The sequence below is a fragment of the Hippoglossus hippoglossus genome, chromosome 5 (genome assembly GCF_009819705.1).
Source record: "Hippoglossus hippoglossus isolate fHipHip1 chromosome 5, fHipHip1.pri, whole genome shotgun sequence".
Lineage (NCBI taxonomy): Eukaryota > Metazoa > Chordata > Actinopteri > Pleuronectiformes > Pleuronectidae > Hippoglossus > Hippoglossus hippoglossus.
In genome coordinates this window covers 11,534,679-11,556,331 of record NC_047155.1, presented here as the reverse complement: position 1 = coordinate 11,556,331, position 21,653 = coordinate 11,534,679, and the positions used below count along the sequence as shown (strand labels likewise).

General features: G+C 42.6%; 1 protein-coding gene across 2 annotated transcripts in view; it reads right to left on the bottom strand.

The window, feature by feature from the left end:
* The window catches only part of trim62.1 (tripartite motif containing 62, tandem duplicate 1), a 40,871-nt gene that overhangs the window by 5,529 nt on the left and 13,689 nt on the right, over nt 1-21,653 (bottom strand). For both annotated transcript variants that reach the window (XM_034584513.1, XM_034584514.1), the window contains exons 3-6: nt 15,909-16,004; nt 12,334-12,590; nt 10,584-10,699; nt 5,163-7,180 (exon numbers count right to left, since the gene is read on the bottom strand). In XM_034584513.1, coding sequence (XP_034440404.1) covers nt 6,630-7,180; nt 10,584-10,699; nt 12,334-12,590; nt 15,909-16,004 — 1,020 coding nt within the window. In that variant the 3' untranslated portion in view covers nt 5,163-6,629. The remainder of the gene's footprint in view (nt 1-5,162; nt 7,181-10,583; nt 10,700-12,333; nt 12,591-15,908; nt 16,005-21,653) is intronic.

The following is a 21,653-nucleotide window of genomic DNA, read 5'->3' as shown; positions in this document are numbered from 1 at the left end:
TGTTTTTGCCTTTGTGTGTGGAGTCTGCATGTTCTCCCCATATCTGCATGGAGTTTCTCCAGGAACTTCAGCTTCCTCCCACACTCCAAGAATTTTAGACTCTAAATTGATCCTAGCTGAGTGGTAAATAATAATAATAATAATCTGTATATAAACTGATTTGTCCCAGTTGCTCTTCTGTGGTCAAACAGTTTCTCTAATGAACTAAAGAGCTAAAGAAGACGAGAGAAATGTCAGGCATCAGGAGGATTTTCAAAAAATTACTTTGATTATCTGTCACATCAGAGATAAAGATATACCTCTGAAAGTAGAAGCCTTATTTATGAGTCATAATCTGGCAGCACTGCTGACGCGCGCTCATCGTGGCTGAGCTGACAAGTGTTGTACTCGAGAGGTGAGCAGGGACACACACATCAACACCAGAGGGCACTCCGGTACAACAGCAGCTCGGCGCGACTGACACCCTGCACCTCCGGGCTCCTACAATGTGTGATAGACGAGCTTTAGGATGTAACAGGAGAGGGATGAAGGGGATTGAGGAAACAAAGGAGTGCAGTCTTAGCTGTGATGGAGCCAGAGGCCTGCACAGTGCACACCTCCCCTTTCACAGGGCAGAGACCTGTGCAGACAAATACTACTGCAGCACACATTGCCAGGTACACCACGTTCCTCTGCGTGTGCCTTCATGCTTTTTTCCTTTTCCTTTTCTTTTCTTTTTTTTAAGTCAGATGATCCCTGATGTATCCATAGGCAAAGTATTGCCTCATAACTGTAACCTGACATGTTCCACCGACGAGTGCGAGAACAGACCAAAGTTTAATGAGCGCTGTGCTTTTCTGTGTCTTTGAGGACTTTACGTCAAATTAGGCCATGATGACATGAAAGGGAAATATCTCAGTTTCTGTAAGTTTCCTCCGTCATTAGTGTCTGTTCAGAGCAGGAACTGTGCTCTGTGAATGTTAAGGTCAAAGGCCAATACAAGTTGAAATACATTGCTTCCTAATGGTGTTGAATTGCCTGGCTTTTTAAGTTTGCTCAGCTTTCCTTGGACTTTGCGATCGCCTTCCATTCCATTCATGCCAAACCTTAACCCTAACCTACGCACAATTCACATCTCGACCCCTTATCTCAACCAGAGGCTTAGAAAATGATGTTTAGGCTCATTAGGACCAGGCTTTGGTCCCCATGAGGTCCACTGGTCCTGACAAAGGTCAGTGTTAATACTGAAAAAGGTTGAATGAGTACACAAACACACACACACACAGACAAACACACACAAATACCAGCAGTCCAAACACAAATATATCTTTTTTAATTAAAGAGAAAAACCTGTTACATCATGAAGCTATAGAACAAAGATATTACCTTGATTAATATAATCCATTATTGCTCAGAACAGTAGATAATATTTACCGGTGTGTTTCTGAAATTAAAGCATAACAAATAAATTATACAAATGTAAAGAAATGAATCTATAAATAAATCATGGAATCTGTCCATCCATAACATTATCTACATCCCAGCTGAAATCGGATAAGAGGCGGGTTACACCCTGGACATGTCACCAGCGAATCACAGGGGCAACGTACAAAAACAAAAAAACATTCACACTATTAAATCATGGAATCTAAAATCTTAAATTGAATCATCATTACATTTACTCATCCAGCAGCCGAACACACTGACAGGGCTTTTTCTACAATGGAGACATAGTTGTTAATGTCTACCCAGCACTTTAGCAGAGGTTCGGACACATATTTTGCACTTGCAGGTTGCTTTACTTTCACTTCAGTTAATCTGAAACCTGCTCCATGTGGTTTGAATCTGGAGACTTCGAGAGTTTGGGGTCATTATCTGGCAGGATGAAGCCCTGAACAACCAGTCTGTCCTGTTAGCACAACTTCCTGCAGTAGAATATTGTCCTAATAATGCATCAGATTGTGCAGTAACACTGTGAACAGTTTGGTGACATGAACCTAAAATGAAAACTGCTTTTTCTCAAACTGTGGGCGGTATATTAATGGATAGTATGTTTCAGCACCGAGGAGGAGAAAAAAATATTATTGTAATGTATAATAATGTTCCTCAAGTGATATTTAACCTATTATAAAACATGTACAATATAAAGGGGTGGTAGATCTTTTCATGCTTTAGCAGAATTATAGCTGCAGATCTTCTTCTATAACTGAGCCTTCATTTCTACTTTTTTCCATCACTTACAAGATTAAAAACGTTCCACTCGCCTCAGGAGGGCCACATCAGCCTGGAATCAGATACGGGTCTCTCAAAGGAGCGCTCAGTGAGGATTTAATGGACACTTTCCCCTCGGGTAAGACTCTCTATTACAGGACGGACACCTTCTCCTTGGATAAAACTGTCTCTATCACAGGAGCGAGCCGGAATCAAAGCTGAAAATATGAAGCCACTTGTCCTGAGGGTCGGCTGTGGATAGATGTGGGACTCAGCTCCAAACTTTAGTTTGTTATGGAGCAGCTGTAATCATGATGCAACAAGACTCAATAACTCTGGAGTGTGAAATAATAGAGCAGCGAGATACAAAGCCTCACACACAGAAGCACAAGAGTACGACTCAGATGTTCACTTTTGATCGTGATTTCAAACCGTAAGACGATTTCTCCTCCGTGCGTAGCGACTGGTTATTCAGACGTGCCACAGATGGCAAATGAAGAGGATTGGTTGTGACTCACCCGCAGTGAGGGAACACTTAACACCGGCAGACATCTTTCTTATTCATCATGTCACACGCCCGGGCCTCGGCCTCGGCCAAAAAAAAAAGGAAGAGCAACAAAAGACCTCCCACTTCCCTGGTGAAGAGATTAGCAGAGCTGAGAGTTTGGAACATCTCACCTAAAATATGTTTAAGTAACAGGTTTTTAGCTCTGCAGTGTCAGTCTGTGCACATTAACCCGATAACCTGAAGAACTGCCATGTTAATAGCATTTTCTGTTTTTGAATAAGGTCATACTCTTGAGTGACAGTAAAGTAATGTAGAGTATTCCAATGTTACTGTTTGGACATTTATATGTTTTTATTGCATTATAACGCACTATTGGACTTTTCACAGCATTTTGCAACAATGACACATAACAACTGCTATGCTATAAATGCTAAGCCACTGAGAACATATTTAACACAAGCTAGTTTTGTGATATATTGATCTATTTTGACTTCTAGCTGGTTCACTGGTCGGTAGTGACAGGTGCTCAGGCGGAAGTGAAAGGATCAAAAGTAACTTTTTACCTGTTCACTTCTTTGCAGGTTACCCGTCCGGTACCCGCTGGTGCACGAATCTAGCCTTAGCTCTTCTTTGTCTTTAGTGCTAATCAATTAGCATTTTTTAGCATGCTAATTTGCTAACTTAAGATATACCTGATACATGTCCACATGTTGCCATTTGTTTGGATTTATCCTGCTGGTGTTAGCATTCAGCTCAACCTCCACTATGGCTGCAGTTTGGGTGTTGTTTGGAAATGTTTTAAGCTTGAAGATGTAAAACCATGTAGTATTATATGAGAGAGAGAGACTAAGCGAAAAAAACCCACTTTTTATTTAAAGAGTGTTCAAACACCTGAGTTGGAAACTAGAGATATATCAACATTAACTCCAAAAGTGATCTGGAGATGTTTGGTATCTCGTACTGATCTAGTATCATTGATCTGGTATCAGGTGAGACTTCCGCATTTAATATTAAATAGACTTTCTTTGTCAATGTCACTATAAAATTTGATCTTTCCATCAAAATCACTCGGTCACAGCTACTAACAGACAGTAGATGGATGACGCAACTTCACGTCCTCCCGTTGTACAGAAACTAAGCTAAAACTCTCCGTTTAATGGGGGCTGCCATCTTGTGCTTTTGACGTCATTTAGAGCCAGAGTGTGTTTGATAAGACCTAAGATGATGGAAACAATCTTTGGGAAAAATCTGTTTAACATGTCTTTAGTTCTCTTTATAACTTATACAGCAGACATGTCCATGTTTTATATACAGTCTATGGCTACAAATAATGTAGTTTTTCGAGCCACATTATTATCCAGCTCATGTTACTCAAATACATTCCAGTAAGTTCCACTCAGAGGAGTGCACAGATTTGAGAAAAGGAATGCACTGATGTGGGATCAGTAATCTGTAAAGGAATTTGGAGAGCAGAAATGTTTTTATCTATTGGTGATTCACAATGTTGCTGCACATCTGAACCAGGACAAAAGTTGAAGCGATTGTCTGACTTTCTCAGTAATTTATTGTACATTAAAACATTTCCCACAAACCTCCAGCAGCAGAAGCACACCAGAGTGTGTTCACACGATGATGGGTGGCCAGCGGCCATCATCAAAAGACACAATCATCATTTCAATCATTAATAATTACCATCATCAAAATCATTTTACCCACCTGCAGCACCAGTCACCCGACACCTTCTCACAATAATCTCCTTCTTGATATTAAAACATAAAATCTTGATGAAGCCGACCACACTAAGGTCTGCAACACAGAAAACTGGCGTCAAATTCAAACATGTGTTCTAACCTGCATGAGCCCAGCTGGTTGGAATTTACTTTCAAACAACATTTTAGATAACGACAGATTGATCGAGGATAAAATAACATTGTCTAAACCCCACATTCATAAATAAATCCTAACCAACTGAAATGGACAGATTTGCTGAGTAATTCCCAGTAAAACTAACACACCAGTTTTACTCCGCATGTTACTCATTTTCTGAGCAACTCAAGGGCCCTTGCAGATCCGTGCAAGTTAAAGCAAAGACCTGGAATCCTTTGCACATGCTCACAGTTTGACCCCAGTTTGCATCATACTGCACATACCAGAATAAGATCCTACAGAAACGAGGGCACTGCCCAATTTTCTGGACAAGTGGACAACACAGACTATACATACACATAATGCAAAGATGTACAGTGGCAAAGGTGAGGTGACCCCCTATGTTCATTCAGAAAAATGGGTTATATTCAATCGGATTTCAGCATTTCAGAAGTATTTTTGACCACTTCATGGGTATATGCTGAGGGATTTAAAAATAACAGTTGAAGCTGGCAACTCGAACACACTGTGCACACGCCCGCCCACAGACAGACAGACAGACAGACAGACAGACAGACAGACAGACAGACAGACAGACACACACACACACATCTCTCAGTATGCTGAATTTGGCTGAGGGACAGGAGCCTCTTAGGGCAGATTCTGTAGGACTTGTTTACAACTGATGACAAACAAGAGCGTTTGAGGCCCGTGGGGGGAAAATAAATAAACATGAGTGAGCCGCAGAGGAATTATCAGCTATTTGATCATTATGTAACGGAGCAACAGCCACGGGAATCCCAGGATTACACAGTTGGGATAAAGTCCATCAACCAATCCGTCCAACCAACCATCCATTCGTCCATCCAACCGTTCTGAAAATTGCCACATCCTAAAACAGACAGCCTTACGACATTAAGATAAATGATAGGATTTGAAATAATTGTGCACAGTTGGTCTCTGCAGCTTTTTTTTTAAGCAATATTTGATCTTTAACGTTTCAGACTCTTACAACAGGGGTCTCTGCCTCAAATACCCAGACGATGAGTATTTAGTATCTTTTGATTCAAAGATAAAATGATCAAACTCATGGCCGGTGGCAGAAATTTGCTTCAATTCATTATTTAAGTGAACAAAAAAAAAAAAAAAAGGTTAAGTGTCGGCATAGAATGTGGGTTTTGGGCAAAAAGGGGGAATTAAATATGAGCCAGCATGAAGATACACTTAATCCTTTTCACCATCATTACACCATGTACAAATATTTAAGAACTTATTCAATAGCAGCACATTTCTGAACAACCTCCAAGCAGACCTTGCCATCACGTGTGGGTAGGACTGGGTCAGGGGTGGGCAGCCTATGAACTACTTTATCATTCATATGATTTGTTTTAGGTGATGCGGAGAGCCGCTGGTGCACATAGAAATGGGAGCTTTCCTTGTAATGATGGTGACTGAACAGACACATGTGAATGCATCATAGTTCATCGTCTCGGATGGAAGTAAAAGAAAGTGCAGACAGACTTGACAAGTTCAGGGCGAACGCCAAACAAAAGCCAAAGATAGGAAAAAAGGGCAGACTACTGTCAATCACATTCCACAAACAAAGCAAAGCCAACTGTACAGCACAGAGAAGATGCGTGCCTGGACAGAGAGGGGACTTCAACCCTGACGAGCCTGGAGCTTGATAAGGGGAGTGGTGCCCCCTGGGAGTGTGCAAGTTGGGCCTGGGACAGCCACCGTAAGAGTGGAAATCACTTGTTTTTAACACGCTGCCACAGACCCCAGAGAAGCCCAGGGGCCCCTTTCTCTCTCCATTTCGTGTCCCCTTTTCAATGAAAGATGTGGAATGAGGCTCAAATGCAGGCCTTTACCGTACAGTCGTTTCAAGTCACAAAAAAAATAACAGCGTGGGTTTTAAGAGCAACATCAAGCACAATTCTTAACACAGAACTTAAAGGAATAACATTTCAAACACCTTATTAAACACTTCTTTCCTACACAAGTCCTGCAAATTCAGGATGGAACCATCTGTGAGGACAATCACGACCATAGAAGTGTGTCGCTCTTATAGGCGCACAGTGTTGATTCGCAACGGTTGCACATTCTTGCCATTAGCGTGGCTTTGGCCGGGGCTGAAATAGGGGAAGACCTTGGTGGGGAATTTGTCTCGGTAGGTGTAGAGCCAGGACATGTCGTCTGCATTGTAAAAAATGAGCAGGCCTTTCGGGTAGTCCAAGTACACGCCCACCTTCTCCAGCTTGCTCTTGACGTTGAGACGGGTCCAGGGCTCGGTGCAGGCACTGTACTGGTTCCCGTCATGCATGACAATGCAGTAGAAGCCCCGGGTGGGCTGGATCTGGATGCTGCCCTTGCGACTGACCGTCTCGTTGGCCACCCCGATCATCCACTGGGTCTTCTCCGACACCATCACTTCCCAGTAATGGACACCCGAGGCAAAGCCCTCAGCACCAAGAACCGACACCTCCACATCAAAGCGGCGCGGGGAGTCCTGCAGTGGCTGCGGATGGAGATTCCCGTAGGCCACGATGGTACAGTCATCTGAGAGGATCAGTCTTTGGTGGGCTGTGATGTGATCGAGGGTCAAGGCTGCTGGCACTGAGGAAGGAGAGAAAAGGGAGATGAGGGAAGAGACAGCTTTAGCTCTGAGACTGAGACATTTACTTTTACATTTAACGCGGGGGAGGGACACAAATCGGCTGAGATAAACAGGACATGTGGATACAAGTAGAAAAAAACAAAATCAATCAGCTTGGACCAACAGAAAACAGAAAACAGCAGCGTCACTCTTAGCCCCTCATTTTGATTTATAGTTGCCGTGTACAGTTTTGTGCTGAGACAGTGCGTAAACACATCCTGGCAGCTCGGCCACTTCACAGCAGAAGTGAGGTCAGGGTTATAAATCACAGGAAGCTGATAAAAACAAAGGACACGGTCTGAATGTATATACTGTAGTTTATATGTTCAGACAAGGATAGTACTGAGGGTGAACATGTTTGACGCTCCTCCATCCTAAAGGGAACAAAGAAAGCACATTTTGAAGTCTGCAACAGAGCAGCTACCATTTTATCGAATTTATTGATCAGGGTACCAAAAATATCCCTCGTGTGTTTTTTGTGTGCTCCATTTCTATTTGTGTTACCTGCTGCAAGTAGTTGAGCATAATCTCCACACGTAGCTGCTCAAATCTCTCACAGTTGTTTGTTGTGAAATTACCACTGCCATAATGATGCATCACAATAAGCGGTTTGGTTTCACAATACATTTTGTAATGTATTTCACTACAGTGGGGAATAAAATCAATAAATGAAAAAGACTCAGCTCCTGAGGGTCTGAGCAGCTGACAGACCCAGAGAAGGTTCAAGTCAAGTCAGGTCTAGGTTTCATTACCAGTAACACAAAGGAGGTGTGTGTCTCCACGTGTCACAACTCCCAGGTTACTCTACATGACCTCACTGTGGACAGTTTCTATTGGAACAACCTTCTACCAATAGTCTCCAGGTATTATCCAGACTAAAAAGACAATGATAATGATTCTTTTTTCCATTTTGTAATCGTTGCTCAGTACTCCACTTTATTTCTTTATTCATGCATTGGACCATGGACTGTATAAAGTCTTGACTGCCTCCAGGTGACTGGCTGGCTGCAGTATTGGCATAAACACAGCCTCCTCAATGTAAGTGGATTGGACATGAACCCCCAAAAAATTGTCAAAATGCACATCAAATACATTCTTATCAAAAAATGTTTTCTGTCGTTTCAGGTTCAGGTTCAAGTTTTGTTTTTGATTACTTATATGATGCTATAAAAGTGGGGTGAAACATCATGATTGACAGCTGAGACTGACTCATGATTGGTCCGTCATGTTTCAACAAACCTCACTACTACTGTGCAGACTGGTTCCAAACAACCACTGGGTGCGTGATGGCAGCGTTCCAATCCGCAATATTTTGTACAAATAGACCATGTGAGACATGTTCTTTATAATGTGGCTGACCCTGTAAGACCTACAACCTTGTGTAAACATTACAATATATATATATATATATATATATATACACACACATCACTACTGCCGGATTTAGAGGAGGTGATCAAAGCTATGTCCTGTGGTACACGCTGACGGATGGCTTGTTATTGTACGACACACCCAACTGCAGCTTGACTCTTATTTCAGGAAAACGAAACAGGGCATTATGCAACAAGTGAGACTGTGAGTACACCACGATACATTTTTTATAATCTGTTTTTAACTTCATGCATAAACTACAGTCTTTTACAGTCAAGTGCTCTCCTGAGTTTTATAGGGGAGCTCGGTTTGAGCACTATCAAATGATGTGAAGAGTGCAAACAATACAGTGAGGAGGTAAATACAGCGAGGGGAGGAGACGCTGCAGCTCACTGCACAGACTCCAGGTCGGTAGGAGGCTGTTTGATGGTGCAGTTATGTGGTTTGAGGGAGAGAGAATCTGCATCCACGTCTGCTGTAAGCATTCGGTATAAGGTAACGATACCAGGCTGAACAATAACGACTATAAATAGTGGATAAAGGCACCTTTCCAGTTCCTCTGTATTTTTCATTAGGTGGGATAAATGGAGGTGAAACGTCTGGCACTCGGCCAGCGGACAGGACAATGCCTTCTCCACTCAATGACATCTCCAGTGTTGGTTACAATCAAGCCATTAAAATTTCATAAGCTGAAAGCCTCCTTGTGCCATGCAGAGAAACATGCCACTATACACACATCAGCGGAGAGGCCATTCTTCCTGGTGAACATGAAAGAGAACCCACACTGTCTGGGAGTTATTCCCACTAACCCGTCGGTGACAGTGACGGGTGAGTGATGATGGGAGGAATGTCTTTGTTGTGTCTCTGGCAACCGCTGGTGATGGATTGTAACCAATTGTTCCATTTGGCAGCCACTCGAGGGGAGGCCAAAAAGCTGTCTTGCCTCCCCTCGGCTGGCAGTGAGCTGAAATGGGAGGATTGACTGAAGAAGTAAAAAAAAATTCTTCCGCACATTATTATGAACAATCTCCTGTGAGAAAATGATAGCTGTAGGGCAGAGGGAGTAGAGCTCCTCTCGGCACCGTCAGCTGAAGAAGGGCATTGCTGCCTTCCAGGTCTGACCACCATTTCTCATCCGAGGATGGAGAGAAGCTCAAAAACATTCTAGCAGTCTTAATGCAGGGCAGGATTAGTTCTCTCAAAGCGAAATGTTTGAGACGTTCAGCTATACCGGAAGAAAATTTGACTATAAACCTATTTGTAAAGGTAGAGTTTGACATCTTGGAAAAACTATTTGTTCTCTCTTACTGAAAGTGTATTTAAGAAGATTGATTCCACTCTCAAATCTGTCCATTAAATATAAAGCTCCAGTCAGGAAACCATTAGTCATGAATACTCAAACTTATCTCCACAGGTCTGTGTCAGGGCTGGAGCATGGCCTGGCCGCATCAGGGGGGGGGGGGGGGGGGGGGGGGGGGGGGGGGGGGGGGGGGGGGGGGGGTGGAGTACCCTCTGGTTTGTTTGTATTTCTTTAAACCAATCACAATTGTCTTAGGTGGCACTAAACTGGTGCCCCAACAAATTCTATTTAGGAGGTGGGGTCTGTCAAAAGGCATTTGTTGACTGTGAGATTACACAACGCAAATCTTTGCCTATTTCAGGCTAACCGCAGTCTACATTTGGTCAGAGCAGGACACCATTAGCTTAGCTTAGCAGAAAAACAGCTAAGATGACTCTGCCCAAAGGTAACAAAACTCCTATACCAGGAACTCTGAAGCTAGTTAGTCAGCACTTTATATCTTGTTTGTATAATCTGTATTACAGGGAGGTCACAGTCACTGCAGCTTGCCAAGAATCAGTACACTCTTCATGAAAACAAATCAAATGCTAAACTATTCCTTTCACACCTCACAGTTCTTCAAACTAGATTCCACTCTGTATATTTACACACTCGCATGTTTAGACATATGAACTGTCCTGCTTGTGTTGTACCTGGTGAAACGTCCTGAAAGAGTGATTTCCATATTGTGTACTGTAAGGGCCCCATGTACTTGGATGTCGGGAAGTCTTCGTACGTCAGATTGGTCTCATGTATCTTTCCTTTAATCCTGTGACAGAAAAAAAACAGATCAATAGAAGTCTCAAATCCAATTTGCTGCTTATTCCAAATAACGCTGCCTCTTACTCAACCCAAATGATGCTTCAAGTAATTAATCTGGTCTGTGTCTGTGGACTGTGCGGTTATAGACATTAAACAGCTTACAAACTGCTTCATGAAGCTCCAACAGCATAGATGAATAAATCAGAGGGTGTGTGTGTGTGTGTGTGTGTGTGTGTGTGTGTGTGTGTGTGTGTGTGTGTGTGTGTGTGTGTGTGTGTGTGTGTGTCTGTGTGCACTACATGTGGTCCACTGTTCAGGCTAGAGTGAGCTGCTTACCACACTCACAGCCTCATAATCACAGCACAGTGTGCATCCTACCCATTTCACTTTTTTTTTTTACATTGTAGCCTAAAATTGTTGAAATTATTTTTTTCCCCTCAACACCCCATAATGCAAATTTTGACATATTTTTTTAGACCCTTTGCCAAGAAACGGGAAACGTAGCTTCTCTGCCATGAAATTTAAATAAACAATTTGTTCTCAGACAATAGATTGATTAAATTTTGGATTTCAAATGCTTGTAAAAAAAAAAAAAAACAGTTAATATAGTTACTTAAAAAATATAAGCCATTTTCAGATATGAAATGTGCAGAATATTGGACCTGGAGTTTAACTTTCACATATGAAGAACCCAGCAGGAGATTGTCCGAGTCAGACATGTTTACAACAACAGGAAAACGTTGGGGTGGTGTCTGGGTACAACACGCAGGAGCCAGGACATAATAGTATAGATTCCACTGCAGAAAGCACATGTTTTTTTTATAGCACATCAAGATGGCCGTCATCTATTCTCATCAAAAGCTCTTGAATCTCACCGTCTTAACAGGTTGACACCTTCGCCAGCATCTTCTACATGTATGACACCTCTTTTTCATCCTGAGATCTTTGTACTTATATATATTTATTCTGTCATGTGTTAGAAACATCATCAACACGCCCACTTGCGGAGTTCAGTGCAGGTCTGAAAGCAGCTATAGTGTGATTCAATTGAAGACATTGTGCCCTCCCTGATTTAACATTAGAGCTGGTTTATTTCAGGGCCTAACACTCCATCTGTTCAGGGATTAATGCTGCTTAATGATGCGGCTGCTAAAATTTGTACTTTTCACAAAATGTTACCAGCCTGGTGTTTAGCAGCTTGGAGAGTTTCCAAGTACTATCATTATTACAGTTTTATTCCCATTTATTCTAATGTTAGAACCAGCGTTAACAAATGACGTGAGTTGATAACACTTAGATCACAAGAGTTTGAAACCTTGGGCTGGACAGTAGGGCCTAAAAATTATGTCAAGATTCAGTTGATTTTGATAATTATCAGCATTTTCGTCACATTATTATTTCTTTTAAGTTTAAAGACTGATTTTTACACCTGAATGAAGGTTGTGGTTTCAACTCTTCTTTTATTTTCTGCTAGCACGATTGAGCATCATACATAGATCTTTGGTTATATTGCTATTTACGAAAAATTATATTGCGATAATAATTATAGATATTATTCCTTGCCAAGCCCATTTTCTTCTTATCTGACAGCGTTGTTGAAACTTGAGATGGTTTTTGCAAAGCTCGGGGCCGGTGAAGCACCTCTCAGATGTGACGGCGACTCCCTCCAGGAAATCGTGCCGTCCAGTCTCGTTGAGGCGCTCCTGCAGGATCTGGATGCCCTCCTTGACGTCACGCAGCTGCTGACTGTAGCGCTGGATCTTGTGCTCGATGTCGGAAAGCTTGCGGGCTGTGTCCATCTCCAGCTCCTCCAGCATGGTCTTCTGACGCTCGCGCAGGAAGCGGTGGAGGCGCTCGAAAGCGTCGCCGATGGTTGCACGCAGACTCTTGGCAGAGGACTGAAGCAGAGAGGCAAAGGTGGGTTTACTGGGTTAACTGCATAACAGGGCTGAGACGTAACCATAATTAGCAGGGTGTGTTGGGTATTTTAATTACACAAGGGTTAGTATTTCAAGAGCTTACAAAGTGGTCTAAATTGTGTAGTATTACATTAACATTCATTTAATGATTCAGCTTGTACTAAATATATTGATTTCAAGTGGCTCTCAGTGAAAGTACAACCTTCAGCAAAGAAAATAAAGAAGATTTGACTCTGTTACAGCGAGGGGACACAAACAAGAGCATACTGCAACAGATATAATCCAAAGAGATGGTCACAGGAAGGGGACGCAAACGACGTCCTGTCTGTGAGGCTGAGTGATAACGGGACTGGTAGCCAGGCAGAAGGGACAGCAGACTGGGAGCTGGAGAGCCGAAGAAAGTGATTTGTAGCTGAAGAAGATGAATGGGAAGTTGGACATGAAAGAGTGTATCATCTGCGTGTTAGCGGTCTGAGTGACTGGGAGACAGCACAAAGGGATGTGATGTGAAAACCCTGTAAACATTGCGCGAGAGGAGCAGGAGCCTTGTGATTTCGCGTTTTTGTACAAATTCAAAACCAAACTAAAGATCTGCTCATCAAAGAGCAACTGAGAAAATGAATGACTAGTCACAATGATCTAAAAAAAAAAAAAGAATTCAGAAGAATCTTGTGTGTATGAACCTTTGATTAATGAATCCTGATGATATTACCTGATGGGAATTTCAACACCTTCTCTGATCCTTTCAGGAGGAGAACTTTGATCTCAAGTTTAATTACACGTCCACAAAAAATTCAATCAATCTCTTTGAAGCAGCACACATTTTTCTCCTGTTCTCCCAGAGACGGGGGCAGGCACTCTCACTCTGTATGTGGGAACCTATTCACATAACTATTTCTCTGCAAGCCTGAGAACGATGACATTCAGGTGGGCTACATCCCAGCACTCCTGCCTACTTAAAGAGCTGAAATCTGGAGGAAGGGGAGGAGGAGGAGGAGGAGGAGGAGGACTGCAGCAGCCTCGCTATCAGTCTCAGTGACGTGTCCGCTGCTTTGGCCCAGCAGGCTATGATGGCACTGAGAGGGAGTCTGCAGCCCTTGGAGACAGGACGCCGGCTACCCTTCAGGGAGAGCAAATCCCCAGCGGGCATATGAATAGGACACAATGTCTATGCTTCAGATGGAGATCCTCCCAGGCATACAGAAGCCCAGCACTCAAATTGGAGTGCGAGGAAGGCACATTTAGTTAAAACGGGAGCTGGGCTGCTGCAGTGCTTCCTTCTCAATCTTAGTATAAGATGTGAGATCCAGCTCACGTGAACATTAATGGGGAAGTCAACAGATTTTACACATCTAAGTCTATTCAAGCCTAGTTCACACTACATGGTTTTTAGCCCAGTTTTCTAGTCATTGACTAGATTTGGTTTCAGATCAGAACCAAATCTGCGTTTGATTCGCCAATCGCTGTGTGTAAACTCTTCAAAGACGTGAAAGGAGGGACTAACCGACACGTTGCAGACTTTGACTAGATTTATAGCAGTATAAACATATAGACAAATCGGTGACGACTACAGCCAATCAGAGCACAGGACGGTGGGGAAGGTAGTGAAGGAACATGTAGTGGTGAGTCAAGTCTTAAAGTCTGAACTTCACAGCAATTAGACAACTTTGAAGGTTGGGTAGTGTGATCTTGGCATTACAGATCAAGGGGAGTAGTGCATTTGTGAAGAAAGAGCTGTGTGATGTTTTGAGTTAAAAAGAAATTTGTTTCCTGTAGCTCTGTAGCCTCCTGTCCATTGCAACTATGACTGTGTTGTGGGAGTGCAACACTAAATTGTTAGAGTACTCCTTAATCAACAATAAGGTAAAAACTAAGAAAAATAACTTCAGGCAATCTCAAATATAGCAGGATGAAGAAGAAATGCAGGCAGATATTTCATTATCAGCTGCCTAAATGCATCAGAGATCAATGTTGTCACAGCGTCTCTCTTCCAGGGAGAGCACTTTGTGCAAATGGATATAAATCTAATGAGAACAGCTCATTTCTAATGAGAAGCAGAGGGTGGGAGGCCTGCATCCAGCAGTCAGATGGAGTGTGGCAGCGGAGGGTCCCGCAGTGCAGATGTCAGACAGAAAGACGAGTGATGCCGTGACAGCAGGTATGAAAAGGAAAACGCAGGAGTTTGCTCCCTCGATGAGAAATAACCCTGATGGCTGCAACATCGTCTCTGCCAAACACCCTCACCTGGTTCATAGCTTCAGTGTCACAGGAAGCAGGAGAGAAATGTGTGACCACGTTTTCTTTTGAAACCATTGTTTGATTGTTGTGCCAAATTCAATGGGCATTATCATTCCAAGGTGTAAGTTAAAATAGAATTAGGTTAGGTTTGAGTTAAAACGTGGCACCTAGGGAGAGTTACAAGAGGGGTCAGTATAAAAATACTTCGAAAGGGTACCTTTTTAAAACCATATTCGGTGTAAGGAAATCTAAACCAAGGTAAATGTTAAAAGGTACAACATTTAAAAGGTTGTTGAAGGTACCACAGGCCCGTGCTTAGGGTTTGGGCATTTATTTCTGATGGTAGCGTTAGGAAAAGATACTAGGGAATGCAGTATTTCAATGAGTGTTCTCACAACTGCGGCAAAACTCACACACAGTGTGTGTGTGGTGGGGTTGAGGGACTGACATATTGAGCGAATGCTCCCGGTTGGCTGATTAAAACAAGGTGTCCAGATTAAACTGCCGCTCAATAAACCAATTTACGTGTCAGAATTGAACAGTCAGTCCAAATCAGTTAGAAAGAAAGACGGATAATCAGTGACTGAAAGTCTGCAAACATTAAACAGACCCTGTTTTTATTTAACACTTTGTATCATATGAAATTGTTTTACTAAGTGAGTATTACTGTCTACGCTTACAATGCAAAGAAGGCAAGGGAATTTTATTCATAAAGCACCTGTCATACACAGAGGTAGAAGTGCTCCTTTAAGGATGTCATTCTTCATAACTGATCAATCATAAATTTGAGCGAAAATGCAAAATAACAATTCCAGATCCTCAAATGAGAAGATTTTCTGCATTTCTGTTTTACCTCTTTGAATATTTTCGGATCGTTAGTGAGGCAAAGCAGAATCCCCTCAGGCCCTAAGAGAATGTCATGGCCTTTTTATAGATGAGCCTGGACAGTGATATTTAGTTGCAGCCACAGGGCAATAAATGGTGCTAGTCCAGCTCTGCAAATGAAAACACATATTCCTTGTGTGTTATATGGGTCTCGGTTTTGTGTAACAAATGTACCTTGGTCTCGGTGAGTTGTCTCTGCAGGAGCTGCAGGGCCTCAGTGTGTCCCTTCTCACTGTCCTGCAGGGTGGCCAGCTGCTCCTTCATCTCCCTCTGCAACACAAACCACAGCTCAGTAATCGGTGACTGGATTTTAATATAACAGATTTGTGGAAGTGAAATTCAATCAGGTGATGTGTTTGGCCGATGTCATGTCCATTTTTAACATTCAGCTTCTGCTTTGCTCAAATAATCTCTCGAAAACAAAGTCAGTTACAAACTAAAATAAAAATATAATACATTTATATATTTGACAGACATTTTTTTGTGAGTGTAACTTCTGTTATATTAATCTGAACTGCATTATTGGTAAACCAGCTCAGTTTGCTACGAGGCAGAAAAGATGTGAGCCTTAGATACGAGAAAAAAGGCAGAAGGAGAGTGAGATAAAATTAAATCTTTGGAGATGATGGGCTGTGTCAGAGAAAACTGGGTCTCATCTCGAGTCGGGAACACACAAGCAGAACTTGCACGGCTCAGGCACCTCCAAGTCTCCCATAGGCACAAGAGAGGCTCTTCAGGAGCTGCCAGGGACACATGCAGTCACGAATGGTGCAGGGTTTTTTTAATGTAGGTCCCATGTGCCAACAACCGCCGTGCACAGCCGCTTTTGGAATAAAGTGGTTCAGCAGATGTACTCCCATTAGTACAGACTTAGGTATAGTAATATGCAAAGATTTTACAGTAAAATACTTGAGTTCTGCACCTAGTTTATCAGTATTTGGGTAATGATTATTTCATAATTAGTGACTGATGAAAAACAAACAAGTACAGGGCGAGATTGAAATTCAATGTCTCAATAGTAAAACTGAAATGAGTTGATAGGATACGTGTTGGTTCCTTCGAAAATTTAAGCTGAAGACATTTTGGGCTACAGGACAGTCTTACTTAAGCTACCACTTGGGTACATAGTGTGTCATAAAATGAGGTTAACGGAGATAAAATTTGACATTTTGTACTGAAACAAGACGAATGTACTGCACTGGGTTTAGGGAACTCGCTTTGCTCAATGCAGTGACAAAGTGTCATGGTGTGGTACAAGGCAAGCCATCTGAAGTCATGGTGAGTGAATGGCGATAGAGGCACTCCAAACCCAAATGATTTCAATACTCTGGCCTCATTTAATAAAACACATTTTTTGTGCTTATGTAGTTGGGCACAGTCGCCCCGACAGAGGACTGGTATTCTTTGCCATTCATAAAGACTAAGCAAGCCATCCTCTTGCTTGTCTCTTTGCTCATATAACCTGTCTTCTTCTCTTCACCTTCTCTTTGACCCGTGAACTGCACCAAAAATCAACCAAATGGAACTGTCAGCACACCAGGGCTGTAAAATCAACCATCACTCAGCCATGGTGCTGAAATGAATGCCAAAATGTATCTCCACTGACAGGAAAAATACATTATCATTGAGCAATCTAGTCTAAATGGGGAAAAAATATATTAGGGTACCATTCAAAAAGGAGATAATGAACCATGCATCAATTTGTGATGCATTAGAAAATCCTTGGCCTTGATCATCAGCTGTTGGTGGAGATAAAGCATGTTTCTTCTCAAGGACAGAACCGGAGGAAAACAATGGATGGTGCAGAGGGGGAGCGTGACTCTCCATGTTAATGATAGGAGTGCGGCAGGCTCAGCAGGCTCTCTCCCTGATCGCTACAAGCTTGTCTGCAGCAGGTCAAAGGCCACTCCCACACACTGAGATAGATCAACGCTGGCAGACTGGCAGAGAAAACATGCTCCTCTGCTCTTCTGCCCTCACGTTGTCTGACTGACTGGTCAGAGAAGGGCAACTGTAACTGTTGCTGCCGTCACGCACAATAGATGGATGTGTTGACAGGAAACCAAACATCTTGGAAAACTGAAATTCCATCTACAGAATGCACTAAACTGAAAGAGCTAGATTTTACATCATGACTTGCACCAGCTCGTCGCTAAAATTAAACAAAATGGGAGAACATGTGTACTTCAGCTGAATTTAAGCAGGAACAGCAGCATTTTATTAACAGCAAAAAAAAATCTACCGTGGTGAGATCATCTTCGTACACTTCAATCCCCTGAACCTCATCCATAACATGCAATTACATAATCCGCTTTAATCTCCCTTGAAGCGAAAATCGTCCTTTGAGCATCCTACAGAGGGAGATTTCCTGTAATGACTTTCCGAGCACAAACTGGGGGGAGAAAAGCTACAGCTACAGTGTCCATCACTGCGGACAAGGATTCGGGTCCAAATCGGGTGTGATTTACAGGCATCAAGGGGAGAAGGTTTTATCAAGGCGAGCACAGGGACAATACAAAAGTAAATACTGCAGGTGGATGAATACTGGTTCAGACAGAGACACTGAAATGAAAATGTGTGTGTGTGTGTATACAGTGTGTGGAGGCGTCTCTCTCCTGTCCATCGCATCTGGCCAACACAAGTCTGACGTGACATTTCCCCAGGACGTAAAGTTGCAGGAAATTGGGGGTCACGGCTGGTGGATTGTAAATCTAAAACTCATCCACCCTGCTGTGATTTCCTTCTTTCCTCTTCTATCATGTAAGCATTCTTGGATAGATATGGGTAGATATACATACACAATTAATGAGTAAAACAGTAAGCTACTTAAAATTCCTAAAAACTTTCCTTACAGCTGCAAGCTCAATTATGTGCAGCAGCTCACTCAGGATTTAAAGAGCGTCACTGGCTTCAAACTGCCAGCGCCCGATGAGAAGGTGAACAAAACAACAGGCGGCAGCATCACAGCATGAATAATAAAAAGCCAACAGGATGGAGAACTTCCTCTCACACACAGACGTGAGTAGCTTCCCGTGATTTCAGTCACATGCTCTAATGACAGGGAGAAAATAAACAATAAAAAGACTTGCAACTCGTCTTCTGCACTGAGCACAGGACTAATAATTGCAGGGAGATCCCTTTCATCAGTTCATCATTAGACAGAGGAGGCAAACCCGAGCTATAGATCATCTTACTGCAAGTTATTCTTAAAAGGAACAGTTTGGCTAAAACCTTTGTGGAGCTGAAGGTTTTCTCCGGGTACTCCTGCTTCCGCCCACAGTCCAAAGACATGTGGACACGGGGTTGGATTAAATGGAGATTAATTATAGAGGCTCCAGCTATGCCACAACCCTCAAAAGATAAGCGGTATAGATAATGGATGGATGGACAGTTATATTCAAATTATAATTACCTCTAATTAGCTGAGGAGTAAATCACCTTTACAGGAGGCCGAGCCTGTGTGATTTTTATTGTTAATTAGGTCAAAGCGGAGAGTTTGACAGCACTGTTATATATAGACGTGCACATTCTCACATATTGCACAGCACGTTCTTGTCACAGACTCCCTCTGTTTCACTAGGACAAATGTTGGAGGAGTCTCTGTCCTCCAGCCTTCTGAGCCAGTCCCGCTCAGTCAGCTCGACTGGCCTCTGCCTGATCTGCTGGCTGAGACACGGCTGCAGGGACGCACTCGTCCCCCTGGAGAGGCTGCGGGCTCTGCTGATGCCAGAGAAAACAAGGCTCTGGGATGTAAAGCACAGCTTGAGCTCAGTTTGATGTCTTGGAACAAAATACAGCAGGGTTTGCAGCCTGAGACAGCAGTTTTGTTCTTTTCCCCTTTGTTTCCTTTCACACGTTTTTTTTTTTTTTGCGGTTGCCGCACAGGGTCGCGGGGGTGGCGGCTATCACACCAGACCGGCAAGTAAAATAGGTGTGTGATTGGTCTTGACTCCTTTGGCCTGTAATTTAGCATAAATATGCAAACATCTCAAATAAATTGTCCATGTATTGGCTTATCCATGAAATACAAACGTATAGAAAAACTGTGTGCTTACAAAGTGTGTTGTATTCCCAGAGGTTAACTGTAAAGAATGGTGCTTCGAGGATGACAACATATATTTCAAATCCTGCACCTCACAGCACAAAACTCACATCACAGAGAGTATTTCTGTGGTTGTGACATCATTAGTTGCTGTTCGCTCTTTCTCTGCAGCTTGTGTCAGTGTCTTCAGGCTGCACTTGGTTTGGCATTGAGTGCTGTGAACGGGTCCTTGTACTGTGAGGACAGGACCAAGCACAGGCTGGTGGCTTGTCATCAGGTTTCATCAGGACAACGTGATGATGAGGTGCCCTGTACTCTGCTCTGTTGATTATTTTCTCTTGCTTCTGTCTGTATCCCAACCAGAAATCCCATCACCTTGTAGAAATCCACCACCTCTGGCTGTACAAGCAGAATATGTATAATTGCTTCCTCTTTTTTTTTTGCTTTTTAGTTTTTCCCCTGACATCTACTTGCTTGTGCTGTGTTTACTTTCAGGTGGAACTAGTACTAATGGATCCTTTGTCAAGAACAACGTCCTTCCACAGAGTTCGTGGAAATCCGTAGTTATTGGGTTATCTTGCTGATAAACAAACCAACCAACCAACCAAGGAACAAATTACATAAAAAAGGTGATTATTACTTGTGTAATTACTGAACTGTTCAATTCAATTTAAAGCTAGGGTTGGTAATCCTGAAAAAGCTAGCAAGAGCAGGCTACACTATAAGAAAATGCAACGGATACATCCCACCCCCTCCCATCGTCAAAGCTATGCTCCAAAAACACATTAATGCACACAAACTGCCTGACAGAGAAGAAGCTGACTTTTTCGTGACTCGCTTGCTAAAATCTGGATATCGTCTCTGCTTCAGCCTCTTCGGGTTGTGAAGCCTCTGGTCATGTGCAGAGAGAGCATTGGCAGGGTGCCGCACACGGGTAGGTCGGTTTGTGACAGACAGGCAGGCCGGACAGGTATTCCAACCATTCATTTCATTGGGTTTGAATGAAATCGTTGGTCGTGTTTATTACACACCTGGCCTTTATTTTCCCGACGACTTTATTGATCGATGGCTATCGGAACCTGAAGAGGATTTCAACAAATAAAATAAATGTGTTGAAATATGTTTTTACCAACCCTACCTTTAAAGTGAATTTAGCTGACAACTTCAATAATGTTAGCCTGGTAAATTCATCATAATGTCTGATAATAAAAAAATAAAATCCATCTTCCGCTGCAGTTTCAGCACAATTTCTAATTGTCACAGATGAAACAGATCTACTGTGACTGATCCTGGTTCTCAGCATCAGATCACAAATGACCCCCACTTCCACGACTTCCACTTAACAAGAAACATTTGGTAAAAGCAGGAGAGATGAGAGGAAGTGCTGATGCTGGAGGCCTCCTCCAGTCCTCTGAATATAGGCCACGTCATGTAAATGATGAATGCTCAGAAGCTGCAGCTCCATTTCCTGGAGTGAGGAAGGGCACAAAGTATGCAAATATAACACCCCGAACATGAAATACAGTAGCTAAGGAAAAAAAACAACACTGCATGTCAGTTTTGATATTTTTATCCTAAAATGCAAAAGATTTATGATGTTTGAATTGCTGACAAAGGTCTACTGAGTTTGCACACTATTCTAAGGGAGCAGAGAGAACAGTGTTGTATTACTGAAACTACTGCAGAGTAGTCGATGGATGTCTGAGGGTTTAAAAAAGAAAACCAGGTCTCAGAGCCGTCAATGTTAAGTTTGATCATCTACACAGGGCAAGTCATTAAAGAGGAACAGGGGGTTTGTTGTTGGCACTAGATTGGAAATCTGAGAAGTGTTCAGTGATAAGAACAGGACTGCTGCTTGTATAAAATCACCAGCTCGA